At 38.4% G+C, this 21,373-nt stretch overlaps 6 protein-coding genes across 8 annotated transcripts in view; 2 read left to right on the forward strand and 4 right to left on the reverse strand.

Moving 5' to 3' along the window:
• The window catches only part of LOC129792487 (STAM-binding protein-like A), a 781,560-nt gene that overhangs the window by 8,126 nt on the left and 752,061 nt on the right, over nucleotides 1-21,373 (reverse strand). The window lies entirely within an intron of this gene.
• Nucleotides 67-6,315, forward strand: LOC129792311 (probable serine incorporator). 3 transcript variants are annotated; one of them, XM_055831224.1, is made up of 6 exons: nucleotides 67-183; nucleotides 447-990; nucleotides 1,060-1,359; nucleotides 4,771-4,944; nucleotides 5,153-5,324; nucleotides 5,909-6,315. In XM_055831224.1, exons 1-6 carry the CDS (start codon nucleotides 148-150, stop codon nucleotides 6,048-6,050), a joined length of 1,368 nt encoding a protein of 455 aa, XP_055687199.1. In that variant the 5' UTR covers nucleotides 67-147; the 3' UTR covers nucleotides 6,051-6,315. The 3 variants fall into 3 exon arrangements, with proteins under 3 accessions (XP_055687199.1, XP_055687205.1, XP_055687213.1); XM_055831230.1 differs by having other exon boundaries at nucleotides 5,162-5,324; XM_055831238.1 differs by having other exon boundaries at nucleotides 5,177-5,324.
• On the reverse strand, nucleotides 2,318-3,946 carry LOC129792427 (glycine receptor subunit alpha-2). Its single transcript, XM_055831492.1, has 5 exons — nucleotides 3,811-3,946; nucleotides 3,555-3,738; nucleotides 3,178-3,487; nucleotides 2,593-3,107; nucleotides 2,318-2,513 (listed from the first exon to the last, which is right to left on the reverse strand). Exons 1-5 carry the CDS (start codon nucleotides 3,888-3,890, stop codon nucleotides 2,361-2,363), a joined length of 1,242 nt encoding a protein of 413 aa, XP_055687467.1. The 5' UTR covers nucleotides 3,891-3,946; the 3' UTR covers nucleotides 2,318-2,360.
• LOC129792215 (probable glutamate--tRNA ligase, mitochondrial) lies at nucleotides 6,263-8,010 on the reverse strand. The gene is made up of 2 exons (XM_055831054.1): nucleotides 7,796-8,010; nucleotides 6,263-7,736 (listed from the first exon to the last, which is right to left on the reverse strand). Exons 1-2 carry the CDS (start codon nucleotides 7,911-7,913, stop codon nucleotides 6,316-6,318), a joined length of 1,539 nt encoding a protein of 512 aa, XP_055687029.1. The 5' UTR covers nucleotides 7,914-8,010; the 3' UTR covers nucleotides 6,263-6,315.
• On the forward strand, nucleotides 8,093-12,984 carry LOC129792474 (uncharacterized). Its single transcript, XM_055831549.1, has 3 exons — nucleotides 8,093-8,622; nucleotides 8,687-9,151; nucleotides 12,167-12,984. The coding sequence occupies exons 1-3, from the start codon at nucleotides 8,179-8,181 to the stop codon at nucleotides 12,473-12,475; spliced, it is 1,218 nt and encodes a 405-aa protein (XP_055687524.1). The 5' UTR covers nucleotides 8,093-8,178; the 3' UTR covers nucleotides 12,476-12,984.
• LOC129786926 (gustatory receptor for bitter taste 66a) lies at nucleotides 14,422-15,906 on the reverse strand. Its single transcript, XM_055822182.1, has one exon. The coding sequence runs from the start codon at nucleotides 15,904-15,906 to the stop codon at nucleotides 14,422-14,424; it is 1,485 nt and encodes a 494-aa protein (XP_055678157.1).

Raw genomic sequence — 21,373 nt, forward strand, 5'->3', positions numbered from 1 at the left:
GTGGCTAAATTCAATCTGTCAGATTATTTTGATGTGAAAATTGGACTTTCACAAAGAAAAGGGATTTTCTGCGATTTTAATTAATAATTTGAAGTGAAAAGAGAAAATAATTCATTGAATAGTGTGGAAAATAGTTGATTATTCAATATGGGAGCAGTACTTGGTTTGTGTTCAGCAGCACAGGTGAGAGAAAATCCATGAATCATTGATTTTCAAGGAAAGACGCAATTTTCTCATCCCCCTCTCCTGTTTTTCACAAAAATAAACTCAATTTGGTTCTTATCAGAGAGTTTTTTCATTCTAAAAGTCTCCTCTTGTGTGTGAAGAGAACAATTAATAAAGAAGAAATTATGAGTCATCTCAGACGACAATGCAAAGAGAAATCTGGGATTGTTTTCATTGCGAATCCGGAAGTGGATGGTTTATTGATTGTTTTTGTTCGTTAGATGGCTTGCTGCTGCACAGGGACAGCCGTATCCCTTTGCTGCAATGCCTGCCCCTCGTGCAAGAATTCCACATCATCCAGGCTAATGTATGCCATAATGCTGCTCTTTGGAGCCATTCTGGGGGCCATAGCCCTTGCACCAGGGCTCCAGGATACCCTGCGAAAGGTTCCTTTTTGCGCCAATTCCACCTCAACGGCATCCCTGGTAATACCATCAGCCTACTCCTCAATTGATTGCAGCTCAGCCGTTGGCTACCTGGCTGTCTATCGCATTTGCTTTGCCCTCGTTTGCTTCTTCCTCCTGATGGCTGTGATGATGGTCGGTGTGAGATCATCCCAGGATCCACGTGCTCCCATTCAGAATGGTTTCTGGGGTATGAAGTTCCTCATTGTGATTGGAATCACAATTGGCGCCTTTTTCATACCTGAAGGGAATTTTGGGTACACCTGGATGTGGATTGGCCTCATCGGAGGCTTGGCATTTATTCTCGTTCAGCTCGTGCTGATTGTGGACTTTGCACACACATGGGCAGAGTCCTGGGTCTGTAAGTATCCGCCCCTCGTTTAAATTCCTTTAAAGACTTTGGAATAATTATTCTGGGGGGGGATTGTAGCAAACTACGAGGAGAATGAATCCCGTGGATGGTACTGCGCTCTCCTGTCTGCTACGGGGCTACAGTACATCCTGGCCATCACAGGGATCGTTATGCTCTACATCTACTACACTGTGTCCAATGATTGCGCTCTCAACAAGTTCTTCATCTCAATTAATTTGATCTTCTGCGTCATTGTGAGCGTTGTTTCAGTACTGCCGGCAGTTCAGGAGAGACTACCCAAGTCTGGACTTCTCCAGAGTGCTATGGTCACACTCTACACCATTTATCTCACATGGTCAGCTGTAGCCAATAATCCAGGTAAGATGATTCTTTTACATCAATTAGGTAAATTCGAGGCAAAAGACTTCAGGAAGTGCTAGAAAATTGAAAATTGGCATAAATGTTCTTTAGGGCATATAAAGGAAGGAAAATGAGTTCGGTTTGGTTTCGTCGGCTAAAAAGCCTATGGCGGCCAATTTTCAAAATGGCGTCTATTTGATCTATAATGTAATCTTAGGTATATCGTAGGTAGCTGAAATTTTAGTATGTTTTAGCTGGCATCAAGACCTTTCCTACGATAGGTCATTTGACTTCCTAGGTCCCCTAGAACCTGAAATATTGCCATATTTAGATTTTTTTAGAAGCTCATATCTCCGGTTCTACGTAACGTACAAAGGTCTTTAACCTATCGTTGGAACATTGCAAACCAATTAAAAGAACATTTATGGGTTAAAAATTCAAGAAAAGAATGTGTAATTTTTGACGCAAAAATTTTCACTGACAATTAATTTAGTCGGAATAATTTTTATTATCTCAGTGCGTATTTTCCATGTTCAGACGTTTCCAAAACATAGTCATTATAGGCTGTAGCTCAAATAGAACCAGAGTTATAGCGATTTAAAAAACGTGAAATATTGAGAAAAATTCTTGTAAATATTTCAACAAAAGGCAGAAATTTGTGTTTCATACATCACTGAAACAAAAAATCCAAAGTCTTTCGTCCTAACTGTCAAGGCTTCCTAGAAAACCAGTAACAGTCTTGAAAAAGGCCATTAACTGGAAGCTCCTCCCTCCCTGATCACACTTCGAAGATTCATTAATTTTACTTTGATAAACAATATGATTCATAAAGTTGGAGTACGCCTATTCTTCATCTTTTTGCACAACAAACAGTATTGTCCAGAAATTAGAAGTTCTGTTTCTGGACCAGATCCTGAAGGTAGTTCCTTTATTAACAAGCAGAAATATCCTACTTTTTGCAACAAAAACTTCGAAATAGCGTCAATCTTAATTTATTGAAACACAAAGAAATGATTTCTTTACATAAAAGTAGACCAGTACACAATATTGAGGATACAGAAGCTAAATGGAAAGAAGAATCTGGAAAATTTATCGATACATATGGCTGTTTCTCGGCCATAGCAGTAGGTTTCGTACTGCGGAAGGGAAACACTGGGCCTAGATTTTCCATTCTGTAAGAGAAAAACTTTATTAATCCTTTATGAAAAGATTTCCGACTGTTAACGATCTTTGGCCCAGTTCCTATCATACCTTGTACTCATCAACATCAGTTAGATCTTCATCTGAGTATCCTTTCATGGCTTTTGTTGCAATGGGGCCCATGTAGTTGTTAACAACGGCAAATTGCATGAGGGAAAGGAAGACAAAGACAGAGCACGAAGACATCCAAACATCGATTGCCTTTACGTAGGAAACAGGTGGAAGGGATTGTTGGGACTGAGTGTTTTGAGTAGCAAGAGTTAGGAGACTCGTAACACCTAGAGTGACTCTAGCTGGGATTGCTTCGGGTTTAATCCAAAAAGATATCCAAGACATGACCACAATTAGGGCAGATGGGATGTAGGTGTGAAAGAGATGATAGCCCAGTCGTCGACGGAGGTTGAAGACAACAGCAAGGCACGTAAAGTTACCCGTTGAGTACTCAATCGTACAGTCTGTTGTATAGTTTTTTGCAATATCCAACTGAGGCAGTTCAATCTCCGAATTAACAACCAAAGGATCCGTCATATTCCAAATGAATACCAAGTCCTGAACCGTATGGGATACTAACAAAAAACAAAGTTAGGAGAACATCAGTTAACAAATTAATCTTGAATAAGAATCAAGGAAACTTACGGCTCTCAATCATCATTGAACAAATTTGCGTATCATGAGGATAAGATTCGAATTTCATAGCGCATGACAGGACCAAGGTGAGCTTGGACATGTAAAGGAGGGTTTTATCGTGGTACAGCCAGAGGTAGTGGTTTGGGATGCTCATTTCGTGGAATGTGACCTTTTTGGCATTCTTGAAGAAACAATCCGGACGCCAAATACTCTGAAGCCAGTCCACATCCAAAATTCTATACTCCTCACTCATATTCTCCGGTAACCGGAGTCGAGGATCCCTCCAGCTCTGTGCTAGAAAAATATCCGTTACGTAGGTCTACAGAAAAGAAAAGAATCCTTTAAAAATTTGCAGAATTTAGAACAAAACTTTCTTCTTTTGTTACCATCGATTCCTCATTGATGGAGTCCAAAGAGAGAACAGTTACGTGAAAGTAGACAACAGTGGGCTGTCCAAGAAGCTTCGGGGCGCGATTCTTGTCGTACTGTTTTATCCTCAAGGGCAAAATATCCGGTAGAGACAAACTAGATTCGTAATTCGACACAAGCTCTGCACTATCCGTATTATTCCTATAGTCAAAGACGGAATTAATCAGGACTTTATCCTAATTAAGGAGTTTAAGTAAATGAATATTTCTTTACCTAAAGAGATGTGATGCAATTGTGAAATTTATTGCACTGCCCAGTAGAAGAATTCTCAAGAACAAATCTAACGCAATCATTTTTTTTAAAAGAATGAATGAAGGATGCAAGAGTTTTGTAAGAAGTAGACGAGGTAACTGGCACAAAATCACATTGAAGAGGTGTTTGAAGCCAACAAGCATGGTGGGATGTCGCAGTAGGGCTTCCAAGTGAATCGATATATTTATACCAATGGGGGGTCTTTAATCTTAGGGGCTAATAGTCAGGAATTCAACAGAAGCAAGTAGACTTCTAAGTGTCATAAAAATTCTCGTTGGAATTTGAAGGACAAAAGATGAATTTTTAGACGGTCAGGACCTAAAAGTAGTCTATGTGATCAAAAACTTTAGGAAGTAAGTACGTCGTTTAAGGGAAAATCGTAAGTTCGGTTTTTCTTTCAAACTCCAACAAATTAAGTTTCAAAGATCAGAGATTGTTAGTCCTTGACTCCAGTTTCATACTGACCGTATAATAGTCCTATTTAGACTGATATTTCAGGAAATCTGAGGATCCTAACAGCAGATCTAATTAAATCTGCTTAAAAGCTATATACTTGCTCCAACTTATTTGAAGTTTTCTTCTAGAATAAATATTCTGATAATGTATCCAGTCGTCCTTTATCTCTGTAAATCAAGCCTGTTTAAAGAGCCTTTCTTGATTATTCATTAGTCTGAAACTGTTTATCAGAAACGGCCCCGTTTTTGATTATTATTCAGTTGTAGGAGTTTGGAGTTCCTAATTTTTTTCGGAGCAGACTTGTAAACTATAACTTCTTCAAATGCCATACCCCTCAATTTAATCCCTCGTGGATTTCTTCCTGTAGTGTAAGTGAAGCAGGTGTGGGTGTTTCCGAGAATGCTGGACACAGTCCACGCAGAAGGGTAAAGACGATACATGAAAATTATTTGCTTCGTCTTCCAGATCGTGTGTGCAATCCTGGCTTCTTGGGGATTGTTGGAGAGCACAGCAACAAGGTGACTTTCGACAAGACAAGTATTATTGGTTTGATCATTTGGATGTTCTGCGTCCTCTATTCATCCCTTCGTTCTGCTTCTCAAGTTGCACGTGTTGCCAATCCAGATCCTGAGAAACAAGGTTAGTATGAGGCCTTATAACACATCAGGCGTTAACACAGACTTCACTAACTTTCCTCCTCCACACTAAACACATTAGCATGAAACTTTGTTGCATAGCATGAACCATTTTTCGGGAATTAGGATAGTTTTTGGGGAAAATAGGAAATGGTTCTCTATCTTTCTTCTATCCCATCCCTCTGTTTCTTCCTTCCTCTCATGAAATTCAGTATTAACAGCCACTCTGACCGAAGATGACAGCAAACCTGCAACAGCTGGGGATGCAGATGGGAAGGTTTGGGACAATGAGGAGTCTGGTGTTGCCTACTCATGGACACTCTTCCACGTTGTCTTTGCCACAGCAACGCTCTACGTTATGATGACACTTACCAACTGGTATCAGTGAGTATCTCCCTGTTTTCTTCCTGGGGCTGTATTCTCTAAGAGTGAAAAACTCTCGTGATAAACTCCCGAAGACTTTAGCGCATTAAAAAAAACAGGTGGATGCCCAACCCCGAGAAATCAGTACTTTTAGTGAGGCAGCAGGTTCTTCCGATCAAAATAAGGGATCAGTTTGCACAATTCCACTTGCAATCGAAAGTACATTTAATTAGCTCTCGGTTGATCCCATTCTCATCATCGAAATAACATTATTAATATAAAAAAAGTTAAAGTGTTTCTCGGGAATCGGTCGAGATTGAGCGAGATTCGAGAATTCCTCATACATTTTGTTCAACAAAAAGTGACTTTTCTTCACTGAAAATGAGGTTAAACCATCCCCTTGAAAAAAAAAACGTAAAAACCGGGAAAATCTTACGGGAGTTTATCACGAATGCATTATTTTTCTTTGAGGATCATGTTCACGTGAAGTTTTCCTCACTTTTTCCCTGCAAAAAGCCTTCGGGAGTTTATCACGGGAGTTTTTCACTCTTAAAGAATTCATGCTCTGATCAAATTCAGGAGCTGACAAACTTCTTTTTGTTCAGACCAAACTCCACGCTGGAGACTATGAATGCCAATGCTGCATCCATGTGGGTGAAGATCATCTCCAGCTGGCTCTGCCTTGCCCTCTATGCATGGAGTCTTGTTGCTCCCATTGTCCTCTCAGATCGAGACTTTGGTGTCTAAGAAACTGTCAAAAAAACTATCCTGCCGCAGATTTTAGGAGATTTTCTTCATGGTAGCTTCGTACCTTTCAGCTTCTTCATAATCTCGTATCGTAGTTTAACCGTTTGTAGCGTGTGCGTAGGTGCATCAGAAGTCCCCATGTGATCTTATGGGCAAGCCACCATGAGCTGCCCCACACTCCAAATAAAAAAAAATGAATAAGATAATCAATATATAATTAATCTCGTGTATTAATCCCAAGAAATAAATACATTTAGCTGGTAAATTAGGTTTTCTTTCTCAAAACTAAAATGCGCTGAATGGTGCTCTTCTTCCCGAGAATCTCCATCATTTCAGCCACTCCCGGACCCTCCTTGAGACCGCTCAGCATTGTCCGGAGGGAGCGCATAAAGTTGCCAAAGGTGAGATTGTTTCGGGTGGAGAATTCCTTGAGGAGACTCTGGAGATTTTCTCGCGTGAAATTCTCACTCTCAAGCCGCGTGATGAGCTCATCGAGAATTTGGGGGGTTAGTTCGGTCTTGGTGAGCTTCGGGACGATCCAGAGGAAGGCCAGATTACCCTCAACGAGCTGATTGAGGGTTGTTAGGCGGTTGGAAGTGCTGGAGGCCCACTGGAGGACAGTCCGGATGTGATCGGCGCTGAGATCGAGATTGTGATTTGGGTAGGCTTCCTGGATCATCTGGCGGAGATTGTCGATGACTTTGGGGCAGAGTTCGGGATCTTCAACGTGCCTCTTGATCTCCCAGCGATTGAGATCATTGAAATGGTCAGGATTGAGGCGGGATGAGTGAGAATTAACGCGGGAAATGTCAAATTTCTCCACGAGCTCCTTCATTGGGTAAACCCGGAGCTTTTCCGCGGGATCTATGTCAAATCCTCCTCCAGCTTGGATGATGTAGTTAATGAGAGCGGAAGGGAGGATTCCCTGCTTCCGGTAGTAGTCTATTTGAATGTCTCCCTGACGCTTACTCAGCTTCGACCCATCGGCATTCATGATGAGAGGGAGGTGGGCAAATGTAGGTGGTTCCCAACCAAATGCCCTGTACATCAGGAGGTGCTTTGTCGTGGAAACCTGCCATTCAACTCCTCGTAGAACATGCGTGATTTTCATGAGATGATCATCGACAACATTGGCAAAATGGTACGTAGGGTAACCGTCGGACTTTACAATCACCGGATCTCCCTCATTGAGAGCCACATTGTACGTCAAATCCCCATAAACCATGTCCCGGAAACCCTCATCGGATTCCCTGAGTTTGAATCTGATGCAAAATGTATCCTTTGCCGCGAGTTTCTTAGCAATCTGCCCAGGGGTTAGGTGACGACAGCGATTGTCATACTTGGGCACCTGACGCAACCGGAGAGCTTCCTTCCGGAGAAGCTCCAAGCGCCTCTCGGAACAGAAACAATAGTAAGCCGTTCCATTGTCCAGGAGTTTTTTCACTTCTCTGTGGTAGATTTCAAGGCGTTGGCTCTGAATGTATGGGCCATACTCTCCATCCTTCAATGGGCTCTCATCTGGGAGCAATCCTGCCCATTCTAGGTCCCCTAGGAGCCGCTCAGTTGCTCCTTCGACAATCCGCGTCTGATCTGTGTCCTCAATTCGCACGATAAACGTTCCCTGATGCGCTTTGGCGAATAAGTAGTTGTACAGGGCAGTCCGGAGGCCACCAAGGTGGAGGAATCCTGCAAAATGGGGCTCTATTAGTTACACTAAATTAATGAGAAACTTCCACGGAAGTAACCTGTCGGGCTCGGGGCGAATCGAACTCGTACCGCATCCGCAGTATGACAGCCCCTGATGTAGTGCTTGAGCGGTAGCTGGATAGTCAGGGCACGGAAGAAAGTCCTCATGATGGTCATTTTATTGTTTTTTATTCAGAAAAATAACATTTTTACAAACAACAATTTTTACGCACAATTTCACAATAAAAACTGACGGGTGTGAGTGAGACAGGTAGCTGTTCCCTCGGTAATTTCTCACTCACACTGTCAGTTTTTCTCTGTGCGAAAAGTCAAAGAAAAAGAAGAAGAAGAACACAAAGAGACGTCAAAATCAGTTGATTTTGTGTTTGGAAATCGATCGCGCGCGAGTGAAAGTTTTGTTCGACAAAGAAGAGACAAAGAGATGAATTTTCTTCCTCAAACCTGGTCAGGATACGCGAAGACGGATGGTGGGAATGGAGATGAGGGGACAAAGGGGAAATCTTGGCCAATGTTGCGTGAGAAAACCATGTCGGAGTCTCAAAATGCAGGACAAGACCCCATTTCCGTGGAGACCTTGAGCCTCAAACTTGAGGATTTGGAGATGGACGCTGTGATTGAGAGCCTGGAGAAGGATCATGTGCGGGTGGATGGGAAGCATGTGAGTGAGAGTGATGATGAGAGGGATGAGAGTAGCGAACCCACCAAGGTCACGGAGGCAATTAGGGCGGAACGTCGTCAACGGAGGAGGCAGGTGAAGCAGCAGAAGAGGGATGAGAAGGTTCTGGCTGAGAGGAGGGAATCCAAGTACAAACAGGTGCAGCTCATAAGGCAGAGTGATCTAGAACGCTATAAGGATTGTCTTAAGGTGGGTTGGAAGCGCAGGAAGCAGGAAGTTCATTTATTGATAATTTTTTTTGTCGTGAATGCAGGATCAGCCAGATCGGGAACGTCCTTCGTGGTTTAGCAGGGGTGCCAAGGATGCGACGTTCTCTCTGGAGCATTTTATGGCGCCCAAAACAAAAGTACAGCAATGCCCCAAGGTCATGACAAACATTCCAGGTGAGATTGTCCGTCACCGTGGGAAGAAGCACGAATTCCCAAAGCCAAAGCCCCGCACAACGGCCAAGAGGCGCATCCTGGAGATTCGTCACGAGAAGGCGAATGAGGAGTTCAAGGACACAAAGCTCACCCCCTACAATCCCCACAGTAGACGCTACCGTGAGTACTGTGATCACTTCACAGAGGAGGATCTGTGTGGGCGCGTCGAGGCCATCCTGCAGGACCTCTTCCGTTTCCAGGATCGTGCATTCCATCGCAATGAGATAAAGGCCAGAGCCAAGAGACGCTACGTCGTGGGATTCAAAGAAGCCAATCGAATGCTGGATGTAAACAAGGTGAGGAGATTTTTTTGTTTATGCACAGAGTGGGGCGAGGGGGGCGTGATCAGCTGTTTCGCGTCCGCTGACCTTGTGCGCTTATCGCGCGAGAAAGTGGCGGAGAGTTTAGCGGCCCCCATTGCGCGATACAACAACAAACGCTTTTCTATTTTATCACAATCGCACCACTCTCTCTGCAAGTGATTGTCAGGCGTGCCCTTGACCACTTCTTGCAGCAGAACTCGTGACATTTAATACCTTTGCGCCCCCCGGATCTCAAAGAAACCTTCGCAATGTGAGATCATATTTCCTCACAATGAGTCATCTGTGAGGTCGAAAAAATTTGCCATTTGTTGCGAAATCAATATTAAATTAATAGAAGAAGAATATTGTGAAATAATTTTCTTTCTTTGTTCTCAAGTTCAGCCATCAATTAAATTAAAAAGTGATAAGAGGTGACGACAATAACTCAATTTTTCATTCACATTAACAAACAAACTTCTTTGTTTGGCAGTCCTAAAATGAAAACATTCAGAGAGATAAAAGCAGCGACGATTCTCTCTCTACAAATTACATTCTCAATGCGATTAATTTATTGATTACAGAATTTGTGATTCAGCTAAAAGCGCAGACAAGACATATTTTTAAATTTATTTTCCGGGGTTTTTAGAGCTTGAAATTAAACAGAAATAAAATTAAAATTAAATGGGTTACAGTCAAGGGGAATTTATCTGGATGAAAAGTATTCATTTTTTTAAAATATTCTGTTAGAAATATTCGAATAATTGCAGAGGAATTTACAAAATATTCGGAATATTTGAGAAGAAATCATAAAAATTCGGAATATTCTGTCTTGAGGATTTTTTTTAAGTAGGGGAGACCGGGGTTAAAAAAGTCACTAAAGGGTTTAGAAAAAGCTCAAAATACAGGGGGTAGACAAAGACTCTATATCCATAGGAATTCACTGCTCACTCGCTGAGACACCCAGGAAAATGCTTCAATCTGAAAAAATCCACCACCACTGGATAGATAATTTAATATTCTATCGATTGATAGCTTTTGAGGGGTGTCTCACGAAGATTAATGCACTAAAACTGATTTTAAAAATTTTGATGCACTTTTTGGAAATAAAGTGACGTCATTTTCTTCCTTTAATTTCTCTGCAAACCGTCCGCCATTATTTGCTGTGTTCGGGTAAAAAAGGCTTTGTCTACCCCCTGTCAAAATATCATATTTCCCAAACAGATAAAGAGAAATGTATAGCTCATTTCTTTAGGAAATTTACTGCCCTACAACTCATTCTCAGATCATTTTGTTCTATCTAGCTAGTAAATATGATATTTTAGGCTTTTTCCAAACCCTTAAATGACTTTTTTAACCCCGGTCTCCCCTACATATGAAAATACAATAAAGATAACGATTTTTTTTTAACAACAAACCTCCCAGTTTATTCGGCAATACAAAGTCACAAATATCCGGAATATTGAAGAAAAAATCGGAATTGAGTCCTATTCAGCGACCAAGAAATCCTTGAAATCTTTAAAATTTGTCAAGGGGTGTTTATCTGAATGAAAATCTTCGGATCTTCGGATTATTCGCCAAAGATTCGGATTATTCGCCAAGATTCGGTTGATTCGCCAAAATTCGGTTGATTCGCCAAAATTCGGTTGATTCGCCTATATTTTTGCTGCACAAATAATACATTTTAGGCAAAAAACTATAACTTTTAAGCATTTCGCGTATTATAGACGTATCTAAATGTGTTTGTTTGAATTTTTTAAACTTGGTATCAAATTTAGAACAATTTAGAAATTTCAAAGATTACAAGAATTTCTTGGTCGCAGAATACGACCCAATATTCCGAATATTCTTAATAAAGGATATTTCATAAGGAATTAGAACAGAAAAATATGATATAAACGCAGGATAATGTAACAAAACTTCTTATAAATTAATTTAAAAAAAAAAAAAACAGAAAACGAGATAAAATTTTTAAAAATCGATTGCGAACTTAAATAAAAATGCAAAAATTTTAATAAAAAAATTCTTTATGATTGTGATCAAAACACGACATAAATTATTACTTAAAATGTGAGAATTATGCTAGATTTGATAAAAACAAACAATAAAATAGTTTTAAGAACAGTGGTGACATTTTTTTTTACCTATCATCGGTTTTGAGAACCTTGTAAAAAAATCGATGAAAATAAAATTAAAACTAGAATTAAAAAAATTACAATAGCCCTGTTGTGACAGCAGTATGACGTTTATTGAAACGTTTGAATTTTTTAACGTTCATTTGACATTTCTTTATAATCTTTGACATTTTTTGACAATTCTTTTCAAACGTTTGAAAGTTCTTTTATAGCGTCAAATATTTATGTTTTTTAACGTTTAAGTTAATTTTCTTAAGTTTGACATTCTTTGACGTTTTGAGAAGTCACTTCTTTAACCCTTTAAGGTTTTTTGGGTCATACGCTGACCCAAACGTGAAACATTTTATTTTTTCAATTATTTATGAATGTAATTGTTTTTCCATGTTTCAAATGCATCAAATTCACGCATAAGGGGTCAAAGAAGACGTTCTGAGTGAGAAAAGTCCTCTAAAAAAATTCATAGAATAAAAATCGCGATAAAAGAGCGCATGTTTCAATGTTTTTATGTTTCACTTTGGACGTTAAAGGGTTAATTTGGCATTTCTATTCTAGCGTTTGAAGTTTATTTTCTAAGATGATGCTGAGTTGAAGAAATTAAGCTTTCTTTTCTAACTTTTGAGAATTCTTTTCTCTGATGAGAAAATTCACTTCTGTAATCATAAATCGCGTAAACTGATCAAAGATTCGTACATTTTATTGATTTTTGTTACAAAATAGTAAATTAAAACCCCTTTCGTGATCCCCAGTCTCCCCTATTTCTTTTACTTGAGCGAGGAAAAAGAATGTTTCCAAGATTTAATTATCCAGTATTTCCTACAACTTGTTTCGAGAGCTAGATCTTTAAAGACAAAAAAAATGTCTTTTTGTTGTTCTTCAGGTAAAACTCTTGATCGTAGCGACGGATTTGGAGAGAAGCCCCGGAGAGGGGGGTCTCGATGAGGCTGTCTATGCGCTACGTAAGAGAGTGAGAGAAGCCAAAGTACCTTATGTGTTCGCCCTGTCGCGCCGTGGCATTGGGAATATCCTACAGAAGTCACCAGCTGTCAGCTGTGTCGCCGTCCTTGACTACAGTGGGGCCAAAGAGAAGGTGGATGAGCTACTGGAGGTGGTGGACCAGAAGCGTTCCATGTACAATGAGCTATGCGCCGATTGGGGCACAATTGACTCTCTGATCTCACAAGATTAAATGAAAAAAAAAATGCTCTCTTCTCGATCTGGTCAATAACACTGGCGGTAAAATGTGGCACAGGTGGCACACAAGCAAATTTTCGATTCTATTTTAAATAAAATTCAGCAAGAAAAAAATAAACAAAAAAAATCACTAACTTCGGGGGAAATAAACTATTAGAAATAATGTACTATAGCTATTAGATCCCACTCTCCCCTTGGCATCTAAGGGGATGCAAAGTGGGTGGAAAAAATTACTCTGGTGATGTTGTCAATTCCACACAAAAAGAACCTAAAATACCTACAAAAAATACCTACAAAAAAAATCAACACAAATAGAAAGGAAAAGACATTTTTTTCTCTTTTTGAATCAAGCAAATTTTATCTGATTTTTTTTTGTTTTGTGATTAACATTTCGTTGCAGAACAACTAAAATGTAAAAGTAAAATTTAAGTTCAAACTTGATGCGCGCTAATTGCATAAATTGTACACATTTTAATTTTAAAATAAAGAAAAAAAGTATTACAAGGATTTCTTTTATTGTTCACAACAATAGTTGGTGTTCCAGGTGTGCGGAAATGGCAGATATTGTAATCGACAAGCGATGATTTTCATTTCAGATTGGAATCAAACTTCGTGCAATTGTTTTAAAATTGTTTGAGGAAAAACATGTTATTAAGAGAACCAACAGTAAAAACAAAAATTTTTAGATTTTGCTGATTCTAAAATTCAAAATGGCCGCTTTCCGCCATTTTGTCTAATTATGACATTGGGGTAAGATTTTGACAGATGGATGTTTTAAATCGTTCTATTGTCGTTCTAGAAAAGAAAAACAAAGAACTTGTTGTTCAGGAAAATATTCAGAAAGATCTCTGAAGAGGCCTGGAAAAGTAATTCTCCTTCAAAAATACGATTTAAGGTAGAAACAAAATGTAAAAATCCTATAAGATTTTTCCCGGAATACCAAAAATCTTTAAAATGACGAATTGAGATTTTTATCAGAATCTTCCCCATTGAGTTAATTTAACTGAATTTAACACTAATTAAACACATTTAATATTAAATGTTTTGTTAATTGTAGATCTGCTTATTGAATGAGGATCGAAAGTTTAATTAATTCCTAATCTATTTCAAGTATTATTGCACTCAATTTCTAAATAATTTATCAAAAATATGTTCTATCTAGCTAGTAAATATGATATTTTAAGCTTTTTCCAAACCCTTAAGTGACTTTATTAGCTCCGCCCTCCCCTACATAATGAAGAATAAATGGAGAAATTAAATTAATTTTCATGATCTTAACCATTTCGCGTCCTTTGAGTTAGACGTAGGCCCAAACTGGCCCAAACGTGAAACATTTTATATTCCTAAATTTCACTGAATTTAATTATTTTTTTCAAGGTAGAAATTCATTAAATTCAAGCATAAGAGGCCTAAGAAAAAATTTTGTTTGAGAAATGTTTCTATATTTCACATGGACGCGAAAGGGTTAAGGGATCATAATCATATTTATTCATAAAAATACTACATTTCACAATTAAATCCACTCTTCAAGCTTTTTAGCTGATAAATTAAATTTCAACGCAAGTACATTGCTCTCATTTTTGATTAACAACCTCATTAACGTCTGCGCGTTATCACTATAGCTTTCGTCTGGCTTTGCTGCAAAAAAATATTTAACTTCTTCTGGAAAAATGCTGATTTGTGCTATACTGCAACCACTAAAACTGCTGCCGTAAGATGGGGTGTTTTGGGAGACGCGGGGTGTTTTGGGATTTATTTTTAAGGCTAATTTGTAAAAGAAAAATTGATTGGATTTTAAGGGCAACCTTAGCTAAAATTTTCCGGGGAGTCCGAAAATGGCCAGTTGTTGCAACAACCGAAACAATGTTGTTGCTGCAAATGTGCAACTGCTAATTCACAAACTTTGAGCAACAATCAGAAAGATTAAAACAAAGAGAAAGCTTAAAGCTCAGGAGATTCAGTTGTAGTAGCATTGTGAGCAAGAGTTGTGTTTGTGCTATTGGTGGCCATGCTTCGTGTCTTCTGGGCGGCCAAATTAAATTGAATAAGAATAATGAGGTATGACGTTATGGCTCCTGTAATGGCGTACACGGTCGTCATGTCCAGATCGAAGAATCCACAAGCCGTGAAGTTGAGATGATGATTGAGGAGTTTCAGGGAGAGATGATTGACAATGTGATAGAAATGATTCTCATCGACAACATTGGCAATCTTGTGGAGATGGACTCCACTCTTCTGGGCATCCGTCTTTGTCTTCCAGCTCACGTAAATCACACTGATGCACTTGCACGCTGTTAGGGCGATGAAGATGCACGAGATCCACAAACTTTCGGCATTGCGAAAGAGAATGGGAATCTTCTGACCCACAAGGCCGCAATAGAGGAAATAGAATTGTGCTGTGATGCTCATGAAACCGTATGCCATGGTGATGAGCATCTGAAACCCAAACATCTTATTCACCAGCTTCCCAATCTCACACACCTCATCGTGCAGACGACAGATGAGGATGAGCTTCTTGTCCATTTTATCACCAACGGAGAAATTCTTCTCATTCATTGAGAATGCCATGAGGGTGTCACGGATTGTGGCTGGTTGGGGTGCAGGATGTACCTTCACGGGGTGTTGTGGGAAGGGTGGTGGCTTCTCGGGAGTAATACGGCCCTTGGCGAGGATTTCTCTGTCCAGATATCCAACAATTTCAACCCCTCTCGGGGATTTAGCCATACTCCTGTCCTCCTTTTCGGCGTATTTGTGCTTAATCTCAAGAAAAACTTCCTGTGTGCGCATAAAGTATTCATTAATGGCCAGGAATTGCTGACGCACCATGCAGACGAGGGCGATGTACCACACCCTGGCCACACTGTTGGTCATCAGTGGTAGTGCCGTGAGGAACCACGACATTGAGGCCACAACAGCCTCAAAAGTCATCTCAAAGAGAAAATAATTGAATGAGATCAGGATGATCTCACATGCAAGAGCCACAACCACGATGATGTTAACAGCAAAACGAACTCTTCCGTAATTTAGGGGAATATTCTCCTTCCTCAGCTTCTCATCCACAGTCTGAAGGCGTTCCATGCACTGCACTAAATCCCTCTGATTCACCATCATCGATATAATATCCGCCACCATTAGTGCTGGCTCCATGTAAATGATGAAGACCCCAATAACGATCGTCAGTGTATTATTCTGAGATCCTCCCATTTCCAGGGATGAGCTCCAGGTGGCAAAATGGTACAGAAGAGTGTGATTAATCAGCACCACACAGCACCAAATGTTGGCCACAATTGATGAGCGCAGCTTCTTTTCGCGGTAGAAGTGGCTAAAGGAGAATGGCATGATCCCCATTATGCGGGAGATGTAGAAGAGGAACCCGAGGGATTGAAAGATTGAGCGGCCCTTCCGTGTTCCCGACATCTTCTCCATGGTCACAAACACGCTGTACAGAAGATACTGAAGCACCCCCAATTAATTAAAACCCTTTTGTCACTCCCCGATATGCTCCAAACGGTCAGTTAATCGATTTTAATCTTCCTAATTGACATTATTTATTCATACCTTTTACACGCCGAGGGGGGATTAATGTGATGGGAAAATTTGGAAAATTATGTGAAAAATAAAAATGTTGGAAAAATTAATTCGAAGTTATTTTTTTTAGTTTGTTTTATTTGTGGCATAAAATAGATGTATTAAATGTATTAAAAATCTCATTTTATTTACCAAAGAAAAGCTGAAAGCTCTTTCATCTTAGAAGCTTTTTTACGTACATACATACGCGGCTTCTTACAATCTCCCGAGCTTTTTTTCATGAAATTCGCTATAAATAGCGAATTATTTTTTTTTAAACATATTGGGGTACCCTACCCAACAAGTGTTGATACAAGCGACGATTATGCTTTTCAGCAAAAGTTTGAATCCGATTAATAAACTGTTGCAGCGTACTGAGACTTTCACAAAAAGAGGAAACCAGGAAGTCGATGAATGTCTGCTAAATCATTAATAACAAGAGCAACATTTGTTACCGTTGATGCAGCAGCATAAAAAATTATGTATAGGAAGGCATTGTACAAGATGAATTGATTTCATCAACTTCCTTCTGGACAAGCAAAAAATAAATCAGAAAATCCCGAGCTTGAACCCGATCTGACGACTTTGCAAAAGCTGTGCTATTCTCTTCTTCAAAAGAATCACAGCTAAAAGCTACTTCGACAAATTATGTTTAGGGGAACGTGGTCCAATTCCAACCTCCTAAGATCCGCGCAGAATGTGTACACAGAAGCTATGTTTCTTTGAAAAAGAATCACAACTAAAAATGGTATAAAACAAATACAGTCGTGTCTGCGTAGTAGGACCGTCGTCAAAAAAAGTTCTCCGCGGTAAAACGGCTTCAGATTAAGGAAATTTGCCTCCAGAGTGAGACAATTAGTACTATAGGAAAGGCAGGATACTAATTGTCCCACTCTGGTGGCAAATTTTCTTAATCTGAAGCCGTTTTACCGTGGAGAACTTTTTTTGACAACGGTCCTACTACGCAGACACGACTGTAGTAATTCTTAAATTTGGTACCATTTTAAAGCCCTTTTAATGCTCTTTTTACATTCTTTTTACACTGAAAGTTTTATCAGTTTTAAGTAATAGCGGATTGAAAAGGGCCTTAAGAGCCTTTTTACATTTTAAAATAATGTTTACATAAATATTCAAATGGAAACTAATTATTCATTCTAAAGATCCTCCGGCTAAATTGAATTGAATGAGAATCACGACATACATAAGAATGGCTCCACTGTACGTCCCTATGGTGCTCATGTCCAAGACAAAGAAGCCACGAACAGGAAATTCAAGACGTTGCTGCCAGATCTGAACGGAAAGTCGATTAATGAGTCTGTAGCAGGGAACCTCGTCCACAGCAACGGCAATTTGATGAAGGTAGGATCCTGTGAGCTGTGCCTGGCGCTTCACCTGAGATGCCACCCAGATTATATAGAAAACTTTCCACAAACAGAAGAGAAGGTAAAAGATAGCAATGCCCATGTTGTCGGTTGAACGAAAGAGTGGTGGCACCTGCTGATTGAGCGCAGACAGGTAGATAAAGAACATTTGAGTAACAATGAGAAGGATGTTGAAGAGCATTGAAAGAAAATTTTCCAGATGGAAAATTCGGTTGATCTGAAGGGAAATCCTTCCAATTTCGGCGTGCAAATGACAAAGACGAATCAATTTATGGCCCAAATTCTCATCGAAAATCGCCTTTTTGGTCCATTTTCTTGCAGGAAAATCATTTTGTTCTTCCAATGAGTTCACAGTTGTACGCAGAATATCATTAAGAACAATGAAGAAAAGTTCAGTGATATTCATAAGTGTAACAAACCACGTCCTGGTCAAAGTAGTGAGGATAAGGGGCAGAAATAGCCAAATCCATGTAATCACAACATGTATCACTGGTACACTGTTAGAATCTTCATCTTGTAAGTCTAGAAATATGTAGAAAATCATCAAAACGAGCTCCCCACCCACAAAGATGAAAATTAAAATTGGAATTTTCCACTTCAATAAGGAGTAGTGAATTTTTCTTCCTTCAAGGATGAGCTTCTCCTCTATGTTGTGAAGGTGTTGAATGACGGAAATCATATGCTTTTGATTGCAAATATTTGCAACAACCAAAATGATCATAATTAATGGCTCAGAGTATACAATTGCCTAAAGGAAAAAATTAATATCAATTAGAATTCATTTTTTCATGCTTAACCTCTAGATCTTTTTTATTAGTTAGACGCCATACTCACCACATATACAGCAAATGTAAGAGAAGGATAATTTTCTTTGACATAAATTGTTGTTTCCCATGAATGACGATGGAGTTCTACTGTAGTAATGAAGACAAAGAATAAACTCCAAATTGACGAAATAATGGAAACTTTAAATTCCTTCAGACGGTAGAAGGCACAGAAATCAAAGGGAAAAAGTCCAAAGAGCTTGGAAATGTAGAAAAGTGTCCTTAAAGAGTTCTCGAGGTCTTTTCTCGGAGAATTACTATCTCCTCCAGGATGTGCAGGACACACCTCTATTACTTTTACCTCTTGATTCTTGACTTTCGATTCCCTGTAGCGCACCATGTTTAAGCAACAAGTATCTTCGATCTAGTAATGTTCTAAAACACTTTGCTATTCTATTACATTGGGTCATTAGATTACATAAAGACGGTAATTTAATTTAAAAGAGATTCGTATCGTAAATGTTAATCGAAGAAAAAGGATAATCAATTTTTTTCTACATTTTTTTTTAAACATTTTATGTGAAATTAATTTTTGTCAATTTTTTTGTACTAGTAATATTGCATTTATAGCTTAAAAAACTTTTTGTATCCACACAATTATTTTTTTTAATTAATAACTAATTGCTAAGAGAGATTTTTTTCTTATTTTTCGTTAATTTTTATTTTGTCAAGAGAAAAATTTATCATCATTTATTTTCAAGCATAACTCGTTCTTCTAGATAGATTATTTTTAAAAAACTTTTCCTTCAAACCTAATTAAATTAGTCAATAGAATAGTATTCTTCGACAAATTTCTCTATTATTTCTTCGTCCTGTAAAAAAAATTATAAGTGTAATAAAGATTATCGCGTTTTGATTAAGAAAATCTATACTACTTCTTGGAATAAGAATAAGAAATAACACTGATCTTTTAATTCAAAATCTCATTAATTTTTGCAATTAACATGATTAATAACTGATTCTTCGATTTATGTTGACCAACTTGAAATACCCATATAAACTTTATAGCTCACTCTTACATAATTCAATAAAAATTAATTTATAGTCAATTTGCACTCACACTTCTATTAGTAATCACAAAAACTGAGTGAATTAAGGTGAAAAATGTTAATTAGAATATTAAATTTTTAAGCTCCTCCAGCTAAATTGAATTGAATAAGGATAATAACGTACACAAGAATGGCTCCACTGTACGTCCCTATGGTGCTCATGTCCAAGACAAAGAAGCCACGAACAGGAAACTCAAGACGTTGCTGCCAGATCTGAACTGAAAGTCGATTAATGAGTCTGTAACAGGGAACCTCGTCCACAGCAACGGCAATTTGATGGAGGTAGGATCCTGTGAGCTGTGCCTGGCGCTTCACCTGAGATGCCACCCAGATTATGTAGAAAACTTTCCACAAACAGAAGAGAACGTAGAAGATAGCAATGCCCATGTTGTCAGTTGAACGAAAGAGCGGTGGCACTTGCTGATTGAGCGCAGACAGGTAGATAAAGAACATTTGAGTAACAATGAGAAGGATGTTGAAGAGCATTGAAAGAAAATTTTCCAGATGGAAAATTCGGTTGATCTGAAGGGAAATCCTTCCAATTTCAGCGTGCAAATGACAAAGACGAATCAATTTATGGCCCAAATTCTCATCGAAAATCGCCTTTTTGGTCCATTTTCTTGCAGGAAAATCATTTTGTTCTTCCAATGAGTTTACAGTTGTGCTCAGAATGTCGTTAAGGACGACAAAAAATAGTTCAGTGATATTCATGAGCGTAACAAACCACATCCTGGCTAGAGTTGTGAGAGTAATAGGGAGGAATAACCAAAACCACGTTGTAATAATTTGAATATCTGATACATCGGCGGGTTTTCCATTGAATTTTGAAGTGATCATGTAGTAAATCATCATGGTTTGCTCTCCACCAACAAAGATGAAAATTAAAATTGGAATTTTCCACTTCAATGATGAGTAGTGAATTTTCCCACCTTCAAGGATGAGTTTTTCTTCCAAACTGCGCAGCTGTTGAATGATGGAAATCATGTCTTTCTGGTTGCAAATATTTGCAACAACCAGAATGATCATTGTTAGTGGTTCACAATACACGATCGCCTAAAGGTAAAATGGGAAAATTCCAAAAACAAAAAAGCAAATTTTTATTAATATATTTTTTTAAATTGATTCAAAAATGATGATTGGATTCAAAAATTGCTCAAAAAATCTTTATAAGTTTCAATAATTCAGTCATCCCTTAAAAAAATAATTTTGCAAATTTTCTCAAAGTAATTGCCTTTTAAACTAAATTTAAATTAATTTATTCAATTCATTACCACGTAAATTGTAAACGTGAGGGAGGGATACGTCTCTTTAACTGATGCCGTTGATTCCCATGAATACAGATGAAATTCCACTGAAGTGATGAGGACAAATAGTAAGCTCCAAATTGAGGAAACAATGGAAATTTTGAATTTCTTCAGCCGATAGAAGGCAAAGAAATCAAAGGGAAAAAGTCCAAAAAGTTTGGACGTGTAGAAGAGTGTCCTTAAAGTATTCTCGAGTTCTTTTTTCGGTGCATTGGTCCCACCTGCTGGACACACCTCAATTACTTTCACCTCCTGATCTTTCACTTTTGACTCCCTAATGCGCACCATGTTTAAGCAAACGACTCTTCAGTTCAATTTCTCTGTGTGTGCTTTTATGGAGCTTTTATAACACTCCCCGACGCTTTGGAAGAATCATTTAATTTAAAAGCGATTGGAATCGTTTAATGTCGATCAGAGATAAAAAAGACAAATTGTTTATTTTTAATAAGCTTCTTTAATAATCATTGCAAATGTTGTATAATAAATTAATTTTTTTTAATATATTTTCTCATCTATTTTTTTATAAGTTCGTGTGACTGTTTACTTTTTTATTTCATTTTTTTTCTCCTACAACCTTCTTCAATAAAATCTTCCGTTCAATTTCACGAAAATCGTCAATATTTTTTGTCCACTTCTCTACCAATTTTTCTTCTCTGTGTATTGTGAATATTTTTTTTTGAGTAGGTAATATATTTATTTATCTTTTATTATGCATCTCTATTTTTCATGTTCCATTGTGAGTTTTTGACACTATTTTCTGTATTAAT

Source organism: Lutzomyia longipalpis, chromosome 1 (genome assembly GCF_024334085.1).
Source record: "Lutzomyia longipalpis isolate SR_M1_2022 chromosome 1, ASM2433408v1".
NCBI lineage: Eukaryota > Metazoa > Arthropoda > Insecta > Diptera > Psychodidae > Lutzomyia > Lutzomyia longipalpis.